The sequence below is a fragment of the Neospora caninum genome, chromosome VIIb (genome assembly GCF_000208865.1).
Source record: "Neospora caninum Liverpool complete genome, chromosome VIIb".
Taxonomy (NCBI): Eukaryota; Apicomplexa; class Conoidasida; order Eucoccidiorida; family Sarcocystidae; genus Neospora; species Neospora caninum.
The window spans coordinates 3,159,215-3,176,250 of NC_018394.1; the positions used below are offsets into that span (position 1 = coordinate 3,159,215).

Here is a 17,036-nt window from a genome sequence, read left to right on the forward strand (position 1 = left end):
CACCTTTTCGACACCAGCATCGTCGGATGGCGAGCGGCTTCTTTGCGCAGGGACGGTTCAAGTGTGCCGGCGTCCCCGATGCAGATAGGTCACTAGCGTAGGCCTTTAGCGGGAACAGTAGTAAACAATAAACAGCTCGTGGCTCTAACTACACTGCCTCACCAACCTAAAGACAAGTAAATAACGTGTGCAAGTGGAAGTCGAAGCAAAACGATGCTATCCCCACAGGCTGCCACCGGGAGCACCCGCGGCCGGGTTAGCGTCTCCACTGAGTTCCCTTCGGACGGAGAGGAATCGCATTAATCTCCAAGAAACCATAGTTGCGCACGATTAGTTATATTTGTATCCATTCATCTGTTGCGAACCTGGAGTATATGGACAAACACAGCTAGGTCGTGTGATCGTACCTACCATGCGGCATTCCTTGTGCAGACGTGGTGCCGAGTGACAACGCGGCACGGCTGCAGTTTTTTGCAGGCATGTCCACTTATCTTCACTGGTCTACCAAAAAGAAATGCCCTACGGGAATCGAGACTCTTTGCGCAATCAATTCTGTGCACAGGGAGGCGTGTGCCGGATTCACAGAATCGCAGCGGCATGCAATCTGCGCAGAAGCCTACACGTTCCCCCATCCCAAAACATCCTTTTTCGCTGAATGTGCCTGACACCCCACCAAACCATGAGAAAGATCTGTACCAGTAAAGCAACGTGCCATTAGTCTACGAACCTCTGTTCACACTCTTTCGAAGTTTGGCGGCCGACAAATTGCCTCAAGTGAAAGACCGCTCCTTATCACGACGACATACATCGTTTCCTGGATGCCGACGTCAGCTCAGCCTCAGCGCAGGCAATTTGGTTATTATGCCTGACCAGGTCACACAGGTATCCTTTCCAGTGCCGCTGTATGAACCCTTACTGGAAATCGAGGACTCACCACCAAGGACTGAAAGTGCGCATAGTGCGACCGTTCAGAGATATGCTCTACCGAAGCCTCGAGGACCTCGGCAAGTGAAACATCAAGTCACACGATGCAGAGCACATCACTATAATGAATTAACACTACGAAGGAGATCTAGATGTGCAATGGAGACTATTCCACTTCGCGTTCTACCACTTTTATGAGTTGCTGACACTTCTCCGGATTCGTCTCTTATTCAGTCAGCTTGTTGTGGCAGCTAACTGCAGAGATTCACCTAGTGTGCAACAGCAGAAATGCAGAGAAAAGCTTCACTGAATTTCGCTCGACGACACCGCAGCATACTGATTGCTTAACCACTATACAAAAAAAGACGCCTACCTGCAATATTAGTAAGCCATTGGGGGTGGCACCATCTTGAAATCCAATTATTGACGACAGTAGTAGGTCAGCTTTATGCTCTACATGTGTTTCCGGAGACCTATCACCATTCAGGGATATGTGAGGTCATGCAACTGAAATTCCACTTCGTCTCCTAACCACGCCGAGCACCGCTGTTCGGGCCGGCCTTGACAGTTGGATTCTACTAGGGCTTCTTAGTAGGAGCGACGCCTTTTGTTCTCGAATCTGTTGCCCCGAAGTCACCAATACAACACAGTGTATAGTCCGAGAGAGTGGGCTTTATGGTGCTACTCTCAAACTACACGGTGTTCAGTTAATCCGGGCCCCGTTTCGTGGCTAAACCGCGATTTCTTTCCGCGGATAACATCGTAACTCTACTGACGGATCAAATGTTCTAGTCAAAAGAGTGGACTGTTACCTTGACTTATTCGAAGATGCCTCTGGGGAGACGTGGCAACCCACTAGTATTGAGCGTGGGCTGAAAAACCACGCTGGCAAGACACGGGGAACAGCTGAGACAGTCTGAATCCCCATGAAAAGTGGGCCAGTAGCATGACACAAAGCAACAATGACGCAGAGGAGCAAACGTTGTTGTGCAAACTGCCCGTGCCGAGGCCGCGTGTGTACCTCACCTCTACTCCAGACCGGGAGGACGCACGCCCAGCTAGAGTGTGCCGTAATCCACTATAATCATGCGATCCAGTAACTCAAGAAGCAGTTTAGGTCGAGGAGTCCGTACCACGAGGATAAGGATATCTCGGTGGAGACAGACGACTGCTATCAGCATGACGGTTGCCATGAAAAAGTAGGCCCGCGCTTGTCTTTGAGTCGTGTCTTGATCAGGAGAGACAGCATGCACCATCGCTGCTGTAGGCAGTCCTCCTCCATAGTTATTATCTTCCCAAACATGGACGATTCTCGGGTTCAGAGATTCTGTGAGTTGGCCTCGGTGGGTGCAAAACCCTTTTTCTATTTGCAGTGAGGAATTGTGTTTTCAAACCACTAACGAAGCGACCCAGCAGGGACAAACCACTGCATGCACCAAGAGCTGAAGCTCCCGGGCAGCACAAGGCCCGCCGAGGAGCAATGATACACATCGCCGCGTAACCTCTTCAGAGAAATCTCTTTTTCTTCGCGAATTTATTTGGGGGTGGACGATTTTCCGTGCTGCTCTTCGTTTCTTTCACTCTTAGTCCCCTTTCGTGCCCGCTGCGTCGCGCAGCGAAAAAGTGTCGTGTGCGATTGGAGTGTCGATGCTTCTCGGTCACTTTCCTTTCCACACAGAATATGAATCTAAAGACTCGGACTTACGTTCTCCATTAGGATTTCACTCATGCCTCCCCTCTCGCGTGGCCAGATAGGAACGGGTCCAATGTATCGCTGTCTCCAACGCGTTCGGGCCCTCACGGCGTGCGGTGTCCCATGACATTTCGCACGACCCAGCAGACAACGCGTGGGAATCAATGGGTAACGCGCAGAAAACATAGCATCACAAAAGGGCATTCTGTGTTCTAGGGGCCTCCAGAGGCATTCCAACGGAATTCTGTGGGAGAACGGTATCGCTGCATTGTACTGATGCGGCTGCACAGGCAACTGCAGTCCTTCATTGGCTTCCAGGCAAAATCCAGTTCGCGCGACGGTGACACGCAGTTCCCGGCGAGCCTCCTCTATCGAAGCTTGTCATCGTCTGTCTCCTCTAGCACTGCCTCCCTCTTTTTGTCTGAGTCCTCCACCCAGCGGTAGGAGGTTTTCACCCCGAGGAACGGTGGCATGATGAATTTTCTGCTACGCCCAAACGACGATCCTCTGAGATGACTCATTATTCTTCTTCTGCAGACTACTCCCTCAGAACTTCGTTTCGCGTCACCCAGCCCATTTTTTCCTTTCGTCTGCCGGCTGTGGAGGCTGAGGGGAGGGGCGTTTGATCGACTTGGCCCCTGGCGCTGTGGCCACACTTGCTGACGCATCCTGCACTAGCTCCGGGCGACACCGCGTGTTCCCCCTGAGGCGTCCCCTCAGATAACGTCAAGGCCATGGCCGACAAGGATTACGAGGCACCAATGGTGTCTGCGAAACGTTCTTGAGAGAAGATTTGCGGAGCAGAACACTCCCAGGCGTTTTTCAGGGTCGGAGCAACATGTCTCCTCTGTGGGGCTATTGAGGCGTTGGCGTGGGTGCAAAATTCCTGGTGCATCGGGGCACGCAGTGGATGCCGAGAATGTGTATGTAAAATCTGGGACGCAGACTTCCGCACTTTCCGCGGCGGTGCGCGATCCCGCTGCTACACGCGCTACGGTAGAAAAATGGAATAGAACTGCGACTGATTCACCGCCGCAATTCTTCCTTCGTCATGTGTCGCTGCTCGGTCTCTGCGCCGCCATCTCCCGGAGGAAGGCAGCAGCTATCCTCCCGAGACAGACTGCGCGGCGGTGGACGCCGACCGCTGCATGCGACTTCTTTCATTTCTGTTCGTCGCAGAACCACCTTCCTCACTTTGTTCTTGGAGTGGCGCACCTGGGCTCTCCTGTGCCTGTATCTTTTGGGCAGTGGCAACGGACGTTTCTGTACGGCGCTTTTCTTCCGAAGAGGTCCTGGCTCGTCCTACCACAGCTTTCTTTTCCGCTCCGCGCCTCAAGAGGCACAGCCTTCGGCCTCCGTGGCGCTGCGTCCACAGGTGTCCCCCCGTCAGTGGTCCTTCCAGCTACCGGAGCGTGAAGAGCGAGAGCGGAAGGGAGGACGGGCCGGCTTTGAAGAGCGCATAAACCCCGTTCCCACTCGCCCCTCGAACACGTCGAAGATACATTCAATTGCGCGTCGTCTCTTACGCCTGCTGCTCAAGGACAGGTTGTCATCGAGCGGTTCCCTCGGATTTCTTACGGCATCGCTTTGGGCGCCGACGGCACGTTATTCTGGCTGCGGCATTTCCCCGGAAGAAATCGGCATCTCAATCAGCGGGACAGTTCGCCAGAATCCCCCGCTTCTGCCGGTCTTCTCCAGACCACAGAACCACTGTGTCCACACGCGGACCGTCTTTCATTCCCCCTCATCTTCCTGCTTCGCATATTGTACGTCCGACGGTTGGCGCAGCGGGAGCCATGGCGGTAAGCGAGATGGCGGTAAACAAGACGCGAAGAGAGGCACCGTGAGGGATGTCACCCCGTTACAATCGGATTATGCTCAACACGGCCAAGCGCGGTCGAGACAGCAGACAGGCGCGCCCTCCATCACGGGTTCACTGCTGTCGCTGGACCGGCGGCCTTCGGAATCTGTGAGAAAACTTGGTCCGTTGTGTCTCGACAGTGCTGCTGGTGCTTTGCCTATCCACCAGGCAAGAAAGACTGAAGAGCACGCGAATGTGGACGGTAACAAGAACCCAGCTCAGAAACTGCAAGGAGGCCGAACACAAGGAGTACGTACCCCCGTTGCAAGCAAAACCCCGAGACGGAAGCGGCGCTCTCTGCCGGGGCCGAAGGCGGACGCCGTCGGTACAGCACCCACAGTGGAAACGGTCGAGGCAGCTTTTGCCGATGTTGTGGAAGCCGTACAGCAGTCCACACACCGCCTCCGCTCTTTCGACAACCCTGTGGAGCGCAGTGCTTCCTGGACGGACGAACGCACTCAAGGAGGCGGCGTTCGGTCTGATGGGAACGAGGTGGGCAAGATGAACCCACTGTCTTGCCACGCTGAGAGCCCAGTTGCTCAGCTATCTCCTGGCAACACGACCGCACACGAGGACCGAGCTCAAAGCATCGGACTGCTCCCCGGTCTTCCATTCGGCCTGCCTCCAGCGGTGAGGGCGGCGGTGGCGAAATTCAAGGCTGCTGCGCGGGACCTTCTTGGCCTTGGCATTCGCAAGCACGAAGAACAACGGGGGACTCAGGGTTCCGCCACAACATCCGCACGCGTCGATGGGGAAGAGCCTGAAGCAGTTGAGGAAAAGAACAAAAGAACGGGAACTACAGGGAAGAGTTGCGTGTGGTTCGACGTTACAAAACATCGGCTGATGGTTGATCGACACGAACTCATGAAGGAGCTTGGGGAGACTTCGAAAGGCAGCTGGACGTTGCGTTTTCTAGGCACAGGCGCCATGCAAGCATCCGTAAGTATTTTTCAAGTGCGTAAACGAGGAACTGCGAGGTGCGCGAGGCAGGGAACAAGCTCGCATTCGACTGATAAACAGCAGCCGCCGGAGGTCAAAAAGTCTTGACTGCCACAGTGACCTGGGTGATTCGGGGCAGCGGGGCCGGACAGATTCTTCACGTTTCCCCTTTTTTCGTGTTCTTGTGCAGGTGACCCGTAATACATCAGCTATTCTGTTCAGTCGAGGGGATGGTGTCTCGTGGCTCTTTGACTGTGGTGGCGGTGCTTCGGCGGCAGCTTTCCCTCCCCAACCGTCCTCTGTTGTTCGCCCGCGACTGTCTCCCTTCCTCGAGAAGCTGGCCAGCACTTCGTGGATGTGTCGGCATCTACCATCTCTTTCTCCTGAGGACGCGTCGCTGTCCGGTCCTTCAGCACGTTCAATGAACTCTAGAAAACGCCGGCTACGGGACCTCGCACTTCAGCGGAAACAAGCTGATCTGGAACGCCTCGTGGTGCAGCCCTCATATACGGCAGCACTAGCGATAGCAGCTGCTGCTGTGGCCGACAGAGCTGCTCCAGGAGAAGAGCCGGATGCCAACCACCAGGAAGACAGTCAGGGAACTCGACCTGCGGCTCCCGTCCAGAGCGCGAGAAAGGTAACCGCGTTTGAAAGCACCTGACCTATGGAGCGTCGCCAAATACTGATGATCTTAGAGAGCAGTTTCCCGGAGCATATCCATTGCCGAATGGAACTTGGTGGTGACGCAGCCTATGCGTAAAAAACGGTGGATCTGGTGGCTGGTGTCGGCGTGGCACCAATGGAGATACCTGCTATTGACGCACGCGCAGACTTCTGGTTTGACTGTCCCCGTGTCTCCACAGAAGCGAGTGAGTCGCATCGGCAAGATATTTGTCACGCACTTGCACGGCGACCATTCTCTGGGCATACCGTCGCTTCTTTCACAAGTAGCTGCCGGGGCCTTGTTGCAGCGCGAGGCGGCTGAAGGAACGGGGGGGGGGTCAAAAACTCACGGAAGCGCGAAGTCAGCCGCTGGCTGCGGCGACACGCCGGGCGTGCCAAGTCCAGGCGGCAGCGATGTCGTGCACCCTACTGCCAAGGGGAAAACGGCTCCATGCGCGGACCAGAAGCTGGAGGAGGGAGCTGGACGAGACAGGCCTCAGGCGGTGAATTGCCGGCAAGGCAATGTGCCAAGCAACGACGCAGGCGATGGAATGCCTATTGTCGATATTATTGGTCCCGAAGGCCTGCGCAACCTGCTGCGGGCAATATTCATAGTAAGGATACTGCGTCCCTGTGCCTTCGGCAGCTTCAAGCTCCACAAATATGGATTGCCTTGTTACCGCCATCGGTGCGTATTCGTTGAACGTGCCAGAACAAACGGTACCCCTTTATACGAGGCGGAGACGGCAGTGGAAATCTTCTTTGGACGATGCCTCACATTTCACTGTCACTCAACAGACAGTTTCTCTGCAGATATCCGTTTGTGCGAGGCGAACATGGAAGGGCAGTGGACATCCTCTCCAATTCTGATCTCTTGCGCGATTTCCACTTCTTCAGGGAACCCACGTTCGGCGATGCGCGCCTTACCGGGTCCACGAGCTGAAGGGTGTGCCATGTCTTCACCACGGTCGGCGGTGCTCTCACGCGACGCTTCCAGAGCTTCCCAAGTAATGCCTTTTTTCTCCACCGCAAAAAAATTGACAATCCCTGTATCCCAGGTGCTCTGTGGGGGTCACGGATAAGCCATTCGTGCCCTCATGCCTCTGACTTTCAGCGTCACAACTCAATTGCAGCTTGAAAGCGCTCTCTACAGCGCACGTAGCCTGGATTTGACTGTGGCCGTTCAACCATTCCTCTCGCAGAGTCCCGCAGCTTGATATCCGGGACTGCATGCGGCTGGCACGTGCTCTATCACTGCAGAGTTCCCTTCGAAGCAGAAGGAGGAAGCGATCTGTGGCCGTCGCCTGATGGCTCATATGATGTGTTCAATGATGGAGAAACCAAGGTGTTGGCCGTCCCTATCCGGGTAAGCGCTGACACGAGTTACGGGACGCACACCGGGACCCACAACCGTCGGTCCCTGTGTTTCTCTCATCCTTCAATTATGCGTCTATCGGGGTTTATGCGTGCGGCTGTTGGGTTCAGCACAACGTGCCTACTGTCGGCTATGTCGTGGAGGAGTTGGGGAGGACGCGACGACGCCTTCATGCTGCTGCGCTTCAGCCGGTCGTGCAGAGAAACCTGCAAGCTCTTGCTGACTGGCCTGCATTGAAGGACCAACCTAAGGCAGTTTATAAAGTAAGGGCAAACACACCCCGATGTGAAAGCTGAAGACGGAAGTGACAATTATACCTTTGCGTCGACTGCAATTTCCTTTTCGCAAGGCATTCTTGTCGGCCGTGTGAAGGTTTAGTCCGTGCCCGCTCCAGATTCGCCATGTGGCTGTCGCTCCCGCCTCCGCTGCGCAACCGTGCCTCCGTTTGCTCGTGGGTGATACGTGGCAAAGGGGTTCCAACGCAGAATCGAGCAGGTGCTGGGTGTAGTACGTAGTCACCGTTGAACTCCGCGGAGGCAACCTTTTCTGTGAACATCCATTGAAAAAGGGTCCGCAATCGAGGGTCTGCTGGAAAACGTGCGCGTGTGCTTGGTGCAGCTTCTGTCAGCACTTCAACCTGGAGATTCCTTCACTTTTCCGGATGGCACTCGTATAGACTACGATGACGCCTTTGAAGATGAAGCACACCATCTTCGCAAATTCTGCATTTGCGTGGACACATGCGACGCCTCTCTCATCGCACAGTTTGCAAAAGACTGTGATCTGATGGTAAGGGTCTGCCGCGTTGTTTTGCAGAATGTGTTTTCATTCACTTTGCGTACTGTTGTTCCTGTTTGTCTAGTTTGAATACCATTGCTGTGCATCTGGTTTCGTATGACTAAATATGCATTCGTCGTACCTCTGTTTTACCTCGTTGAATCGAGTCCTCACGAAACTGGGCGCGAGTATAATTACGGTTGGTGGAGCGGTGCACTCACCATAAGTAGTCATTCCAGACCTCTGTTTGAATCACATGCTGTTAATCGTACACGCAAACAGTGCGAGAGCTGAGCAAGCTCGAGACTGCACGCGCCTCGTGATAAGTGTGCGTGCTGGTGATCTGGCGTTTTGCCTTCAGATTCATGAAAGCACGTTGAGCGAGTCGGGGGGGACTCCAGGAAGCGAAGTCGGTGTAGACGGGAAAGACGATTTGATTAATGAGTATCTGCCCTATGACGCGGAAAAGGCCTCTACAAAACCCCCCAAAGAGCAGTGCAAAGCAAGGCCAACCCATGGCAGTGAAGCTGTAGGAGGCTGTGCCAGTGCAGCTTCTGGGAGTACCGCGGAGGCTCGAACAGGGTCGAAACGCAAATGGACTGCATTGGACGAAGAGGCTTTTGCAAGAGGGCATTCGACTGCTGCCATGGCTGGAGAGTACGGCAAGCCACGAAGTCTCGTATTTCGCAGTATCCTCTAGCTGGACAGTGCGAAAGGAACTGTCCAGGCCCGCCCAGAGTTCCTTGATTTAGAGGGTGTCAGAAGCGGACTAGCAGTCAGTGTGGCGCAAATATGAGGGTCATGTGCATGTTGCCTAGCCGTCAGCGCAGTTGAATAGGTGTGACACTCTACCATCAGTGTATGCGTATTGCTGTGTTTTGTGCTGTGTTCCCACAGATTCGCAGGTCGCGCCGGCGCTCAGAGGCTCGTGCTGACGCACTTTTCCCAAAGGTTCAAGGGAGATGCCAGTCTTGGGTCTGTCGCTCTGATGAAAAGCGTTGAACGGGAAGCTTTGTAAGTCGGCATGATAGGCAGTTGTGGAAACGTCACAGACGGCAGCTTGTTCAGCTGATCTACAAGAAGATTGCCCGTAAAACACCAGTGTGTCGCAGCACCTCAAGGCGTGACCGAGGCCCGATGATAATAACTGTTCCGGGACTGTCGCAGTATTGATGGAATTAGAATAATTGATGCGTCTCGTGTTAGCTTTGTCGCGATTCTGCGAACAGTCGACGAAACCGAACTTTCATATTTGTCAGTCTCTTCTCTGCGGCATGAGTTTAATTTTATGTTCAGGAATGCAATGTTGAATGCTGAGCGGTGGGTATGTCAGGCAGCGTCTAACGACGTTTCTAAAGAGGGACGGAAGGAGTGTATACCGTACAACCCAGGGACGGTCCAGAAATGCACCAGCCACCATGGATGGCCTCCTCGAGTGCTGGCAGCTTTCGATGGGATGACCTTGCATATACGAAGACGCCGTACGGGCCCTGCACAAGGGACCGCACCCAGTCAAGAAGCTGCGAGGGTACGTACAGTGGATACTACCGACGGAGAGGAAGCTGTAGATGGGCAGGAAATTCCGAAGCGATGATATAATAAACACACCCTGTACGGCAACGTTTGAGTAACTTTGTGCTGAAGAGTTCTTCCGCAGCTCGCAACAGTGAGGGCGGGTCAAGCTATTAGGAGGCGATGTCGTCAATGGATCGCAGGGGCTACGTCGACTATACCAGTCGATCAGCGCCGGCGTCGGATCAACCGAGTTTCAGAGATACAACCACCAAGGACGGTGTCAGCTGATTGACGCAGCACCCGCGGAGAGTCACTAGGGGATTTGATTCGGAATGTGCTGGACTGGGGCGGAAGTTTGCCTTAGGGAGTCATTTACTTTGATTACCACGGGAAAGACTAACTTCAGAGAATGAAGATTCTAGGATTAACTAAGTATTCAAAATTATTTCGAAGCCACAAGTAGATCGTAGAAGCAGAGCGGGAAGCCGGTGACTCCACACGCCCTGTGGGAGAACCACATTACGGTGACGTCTAAAATCGGTTTCGTCTCACGCGGAAGATGCACACGATGCTTTCGGTCCTGGTATCGAAGCACATTCTTGTCCTCATGTGACGCACAACGGTTCGCAACTCTTCCACCGGCATTTCGCTCACGAGAATGGGAATTTATGGGGGCCTGGCAACGGACCATAACTCCACAAGGGGCCCTTCAATGGAACGGATCGTACTGCAACCTCAGTGGATCAGAACAGTGGAGTTAACTGACGTGGTGATTACTTTTAAATATTTTTGTTATTGCTATATCGTTTACTACTATTTGGTTTACTATGTTGTGGTTTTGGATTGCCTAAATAGAGTCTTACAAACTACAGCGAACGTGTCTCTAGCCCGTGACAACTTGCGCGCCACGTTGAGCTGTGGCTTTACCTAGTAGTAACCAGTTGGTTCTCGACTTCATGGACTTGATAATTCGTGCTGTGGTGGCGGAGGGTGATGGTGCACGCGCCGGCCTCATGCGGTGTGTTCTCCGCAGTCGAAGTTTACTAAAGGTGGAACCAGATACTGAGTGTTTTGCACCTGCCGTACAGTTGAATAAACTGGGAACACGTAAACGATACACGGCTGGTAAACCGGACGAACTGCAGGTTGTGTCTAAGCAAATCGTGAGAATGAATGTGAGACGCTGGGGCCTCTGCTTCGGTCTGCGGCATGGTGACGAAGTGGCCGAGACTTTTTAAGTCGAAGAGGCAGGCGGCTGTATTGGGATTGTCCTTTTATCATTGCGCTGGCGCCGTCGCTGGGATGAATACAGGAACTAGACGAACGTGTACAGGTGCTCTGCATAGGACGGATGACAGGCCAACAGCTTACGCCGTAGCAATGCCAACAGCCGTTACCACAGTAAGGACAGAAGGAGATGGCTTGAACCGGGAGGTAAATGCGGCACAGTCTAGCTGGACATGTTGACCTGCATGCATGAGTTATTCACTGTCGGGAGGCAATGACTGCAACGAGACAGTGGAACCTTCGCGGCTGTTAGTTGTGATTTTCAGTCAGACGAGTCTAAAAACGCCGAAATATTTCCGTCTTTTCGAGTGGAACCAGTATTGTCGGAGAACCTCTGATTTCGAGCTGAAACAGCGAGTGTTGAACACACGTCCACGGAATACGCCACACTGCGGTCAGCACGAGTGCTGTTTAACAATCACGGGTGCGTGAAAAAACCCCATAGATGGAGGCGAAAAAACAGGCGGCTCCCTGGCTCTTCCTGTTTCTGCTCTGCTTTTCGCTCGTCCCCTTGTCGGCCTCTGCTATGTCTTTCACAGCAGTTGGTCGGTGCCGGACGAGACACCATGGACTGCTTTGGAGACTGTTACGCCCCTATCTGCAGTGAAAATGGGGCCTCCTCCGCCGTGATGAAGCCGTTTCCTCGTCGTGTCTCGAATTCATCTGATCCGTCTACTGGTGATGAAACCACCTCTTCTGGATTGACCGGGACAGGTCTGGCAGTCGTACCTACTTTCGGGGTCTCATCCTGTCCACTGGAGTAACGGAATATCTTCCAGGGCCTGCTGCGGATCAAGTCGAAGAACAGACGATTTGCGTAGAAATCCCCTTACCATATCGCGAAACTGCCTCGGGATGTGATGACAGCGGCTGAAGTCAGGAAGAGAAGTATGAACCCTGAGTAGAATTCCGGCCACCTCTGTCAGACGGGACGACGCCTTTATTCCGAAGGGATAGGCACCACACCACAGCTTGTACACGGATATTCCTAGCATCCATGAGTCTGTGCGAGACGTGTAAGCAATATCATCCCGCAGACGATTGACCAAGCAGGTCGCCATTTCTGGGGACATATAAGCTGCCGTTACCACAGGTGGAAAGTAGTTGCTATTCCCTCTGATAATTTTAGTGAAATCGGAAAGCAGAAGCAATCCGGATTGTTCCACAAGAAAATTCTGCAGTTTCACATCGCCATGAACAAGTCCGAACGAGTGGAATCGTGCAAGCAGCTTGACCATCTGAATCGTAGAACTCATACGAACGCGGAAAGCAGTGTCGCTGTCCACATCTTTCAGTAAACGAACCAGTTCGCCCAAGTCCCCTTGCGCTTTCGGGAATAGAGCGCAAGTGCTGGCTACGCGGAAATGCCTCCGTACATCCTGAAAATCGGGTTTCCCCTGAACTCTGAGCTTCAGAATTGGCACCATAAATCGGAGTTCCGAATAGATGCGCAGAGGTGTCCACTCGGGGGGGAAACCATTGGTGACATCGAATTCTTCCTCAATGCTAGCGGACAAGCCTTCCAGTGGCATACCGGAGCGATCGTCTCGAATAAATGCCTTAAGAGCATATGCCTGCCTGGTGCCAGGATGCTCAACATGGTACACAAGACCGAAGCCTCCACCGCCAATGAAGCCGCGTTTGATCAACACGATAGGTCGGCCCCCCGGAACAGTGGAAAACCAAGTCTTTTCTGCGGAGCTTATCAGGTACGATCCGATTATTTTCTCGGCTTCTGTCAGGTTTTTCTCCCTAAAAGCCTTCTGACGCACACCAGCTTGCATCCTTGCCGCCACCAGGGCGACATCAGCTTGCCCCGGTTCGTTGCCTTTCAACGGTGGAACTACCGGTGGGCGGCCCGCGTCCCAAAACCTAAGGCGTGCCAATCGGGGCCTCACGTGTCTTGCGACAAACTCCCCTATCCTCTGTTTTGCACGCTGACCCAATTTTTGCAGTGCGCGTTTGCCTACCCTCCAGAGTCGTCCGACATTCTGTTTGATTCTTGTGCGCAGTCCTGACCTTGCTGGTCCTGTCTGCGCCTGTGGGTGTCTGTTAAGGGGACCTTCCCCCTGCAAAGCAAGTCGATCGAAAGGAGCACCATCTTCAGGGTGTAAATGAGCATCGACATCCCTCTCTTCCCGGGCACCTGCAACAGCGTCTCCCTCATCGTGGATATCACCGGGATTCTCAATCAGAGACAGCCCCGTCGGCCTTGCTAGGTGCTGGCTACCGATGGCTGTCTCCTCAGTCAGCAGCGTGTAGTTGTTACTCCAGGAAGCATATCCATGGTTTCGCCAGGAAGGCTTTCCACGGGAATGGAAATGCGATGTTGTTCCCCGTTGTGGAAGATGGGTTGCCCCCCCTGCCCGCGGCTGGGTTCTGTGCGCCGATGCCTCCAAGCCCCCGAAGACATCATTTTTCGCGCGTGACCGCAACGGAAGGGCAGAGCTCTCGAGATATAAACAAGAAATTGTGACTATCAGAAAACAAACCGTCATCCCCCCGGCCAGGTTCAGCCAAGCCTGATGGCAGCGAGCCATCTGATCTGCCGTGCGACTAGCCGCCGGGACGGAGAACCGAGACAGTGGCATACGCCTACATTTGTACCTGTCATACAAACAGCCAAACTGTTGCTTCACAGCCAGTGACACTCAACGGTGAAACCATCGAAATATCCAATTACAGAAGAAAGAAACTGTGCTATGTAGACTTAATTTTAGCTCGCTTCTGACCTGGCTCGCTATGCACAAATTCGACTGGGACCGAATCAAAGACGCTTGCGCTTATCCCCCCAAAAGAAACCAGTTTCAGGAAGGACACTGCAACGGGTTCTTTTTGATATTCGCATAACGATCACAAAGCAATCACGCTGAGAACCTGATCACAAACTTCCCGCTCTTTGTAACCCACACAAGTAAGAACAAGACAAACCCACGGAACGCATTAGTAACTCCGGCTCACCACACGAGGAACGCCGACAGCTTGATCCAGCAGGTAACGCTGGCCCGTGGCGTGCTGGTTGCATCCTCGCCAGAGCAGACAAGGACAATCGCTGTTCCTCTCAGCTTCTTCGACAGGCGCCCTGTTGAGACCAACGATGGGGCCTTGACGTCTAACATATATAGGGCCGTTTGACGGTCCGGTTGTCAACTGTTCTCGTCGCCTGCACTGCGCCTGAGCGTTTCATGACTTCGCGTGATGGATAGTTTTTCTATTAGCCTAGGGACCGCCAACCCGATCGTTTTGCTATGCCGAGCTCTCTTTTCTGGCTTTTTTGACGATATAGGCGGTCCTCACCAGAACATGGCGCATGCATATTTTACATTAGTTTAAGATGGGCTCGTTATGAATGGTTTGCACAGCAGATTCGTAGGCCAGTGCATTATATCAGGTAACTCGGGTGCTCTCTCCTACTTCGCGCCCTGAGTATTTCCTGATCATTCCGAAAAGTCTGTCTATGCGACTACTCCGGGTCGCCGCGCTACAGCAAGGGGGGGGGCTCTAGGTAGGATATCCGCAGCCGCCTAACTACTTTCTGAATGACCATACGTAGTGAATTCTTTCGGGCATAACTTCGAAACTCAATCTTTTTCACCTCAAATTCAGGTCGTCTAATCAGTGGTACACTGCCTCGGAGTTGACCCGCTATCCTCACGCCTTGGACATCGCTTGCCCTTTCGCGGTTTTGTCTGGTCTACCATCACCACTATTATTAAAAGATCCGACAGAAGTCGTACAAGTGCTTTGTACAAAAGATGACACAGCAATCTGCATGGATAGAGCAACGTGCAGTAACGTGGGCCGCCCCTATGCTTTTGGATGCAGTCGCCAGCCGCCCCATGCTACCTGATTTATATAGTCATGCTGTGATTCTTGTGGCTACGGCGTCGTAACGTGCATTCATACGGTCATTGGCATATCATATGGGGTCGCAGCTGTAGGAATTTGGCTGAAGTGACGTTGCAAGGAAAGGGCCACAGTGCAGCAGCGCGACTCAGTTTATGTACAAAAGCAGAGTACTGGTTTACGGTACTCGTTGGCAAGGGACCGGCGGAGATGTGTGCGTTTTCCTAAATACATTGATTGCTCCCTGATTCAATGCAGACAAAGCCTTGATACAAGCTCGCCGAGAGATGCATTGATTGGGAGCATTTCCCACAGCGTTCCAAATTCCACGGTCTAACTCCTTTTAACCAGATTGGAGGCTTTGTGGAGGACCACGTAATATGCGAACCGATTACAACGATGTCACAGACGTTCACTTGCTAACCCACAGTTTATTATTGGGCTGGGACACGATTTGATGCCATCTATTAATAGGAGAAGGCGCTGCTCCAGTCCGGCTTCCGACCCATGACATATCAGATTTCTACGAAAAGTGCGTTCCTCTCGACCAAAGAATCTACGAGTGTCCCTCAGTTGTGTTGTCGGAGGAACAGCGTATCACCCTCGTGTACCCTGAAACGACAACACTTGTTCCACCTCCGAGACACGTATCCCTTTCAGGCTTCAAGTGGAGGTCCCTGTTTCAATCCGGCAGCGCCCATCCATTTCCACACACGCTTTTAGCCCAACATCAGAGGCGTTTGGAAATCAACAGACGTCCATTGTACAGACCGTTGAGGGTCATACCTTGGGCGTGCATGTCTTCTGTATCTCAGAAACAACTCAAAAGACCAAAGAACTTCTTCCTTTGGCTTCGTCCGTGCCACGAATTTTTTAGAACAGCTGTAGGTGTTATTCGAGGCCTCCTGTGGTATGAGAGATTGTTATGTACTTACTTGCAACTCTACAGTCGCCACAGTCTCGGTCGATTGTCAGCTCATGCTGTGATTCAAGCAGGCCATGACTCGGTCTGGCAGGAAACGAAACCTGCTAACTCCTTCAGCCATGCCTCTGCGTTAAAAGCGCACTGTATAGAGAGAAAGCACAGCGACCGTTTTGCCCCTCAGACTCCAAACTCAGCTCACGTGCTAGCGGTCGGGGCATGTTATATTGGAGGTGATTCCATATGGAGTGATCAGGCCTCTGCCTAGGCAGGATCATCTCCGCAATTGAAGAAAAAAATGGAAAGTCTTTACGTTCAATCAGCGACCGTTCCCCTGATTGCACTCACGCAGGTTGAACTACACCTCAGATTACTGCAACGCTGCTTGGCTGGTCGTGCCGGACTGGTTGGCTTAAGTGGAGGACGCCCCGGTAAGCCTGTAGACGTGCTAACTGCCGTCCGAGGCGACGATTCACTGTTTTGTTCACGTATTTGCTCGAACGTATGGCAGCATCTCGTCAATGGTGTGGCTCGGGAGGTGCGCGAATGTTCCCTGCGATGCGACGTCCTGGCAAACTCAACCTCTGACATTTCCAGCGTAGATTGCTCCGCTCCTCAAAGCAACACAGTCTATTTGGACTGCATGTGACTTTTGTCTGTCCATGAAAATACTGACGAATGTCAGCGGCGCGCACACCAGATACCCGTCCCCAATCTCACAGTGGTTTTGTGTGGTGGGGCGCATGGTCAAGTATGCATGCACGAAACATATTCATGTCATGGTTACTTGAGTCCCCTGTAGATGTGCTTGTTTGCCCCCCTCTCGCATGATAAGCACATTATTACCATACTGCCTTCTAGGCAGCCTAACGACTCTCACGGGCGACCAGCAGGCAATGATTACGCGCCGGCTGCCTATGAAATGTTTATTGAGGAGGGTTTCCGTTTCTTTGGACTTCGACAAAGAGTTGACTTTAACTGGATATCTACATACCTTACGCCCCAGCGAAAAAGTGAGAGGTTCAAAGGAGAATCGTCTCTAAAACTGAAATTCCCCCGGCATGCTCCCTGCGACTACAACCTGAGGATGATTTGATCAAATGCTACCTTCTGGATGTACATCGTGACGCAAGTTATGCATCCACCTAGAAAAGAACCGACCGGCTCGATGCAACAGCATCGCATACTACTGCTTTGAGGACAATTTGACGGAACTAGTACGGGTTCAGGGCAG

At 52.9% G+C, this 17,036-nt stretch overlaps 2 protein-coding genes across 2 annotated transcripts; one reads left to right on the top strand and one right to left on the bottom strand.

The window, feature by feature from the left end:
- Positions 1 to 4,413: 4,413 nt before the first annotated feature.
- Positions 4,414 to 9,250, top strand: NCLIV_027920 (conserved hypothetical protein; the record flags this gene model as incomplete). The annotated part of the gene is made up of 7 exons (XM_003882986.1): positions 4,414 to 4,419; positions 4,647 to 5,417; positions 6,281 to 6,694; positions 7,566 to 7,718; positions 8,074 to 8,244; positions 8,594 to 8,889; positions 9,130 to 9,250. 7 exons carry the CDS (start codon positions 4,414 to 4,416, stop codon positions 9,248 to 9,250), a joined length of 1,932 nt encoding a protein of 643 aa, XP_003883035.1.
- A 2,527-nt stretch (positions 9,251 to 11,777) lies between these two features.
- NCLIV_027930 (uncharacterized protein) lies at positions 11,778 to 13,625 on the bottom strand (the record flags this gene model as incomplete). The annotated part of the gene is made up of 1 exon (XM_003882987.1): positions 11,778 to 13,625. The coding sequence occupies one exon, from the start codon at positions 13,623 to 13,625 to the stop codon at positions 11,778 to 11,780; it is 1,848 nt and encodes a 615-aa protein (XP_003883036.1).
- Between the last annotated feature and the right edge of the window lie 3,411 nt (positions 13,626 to 17,036).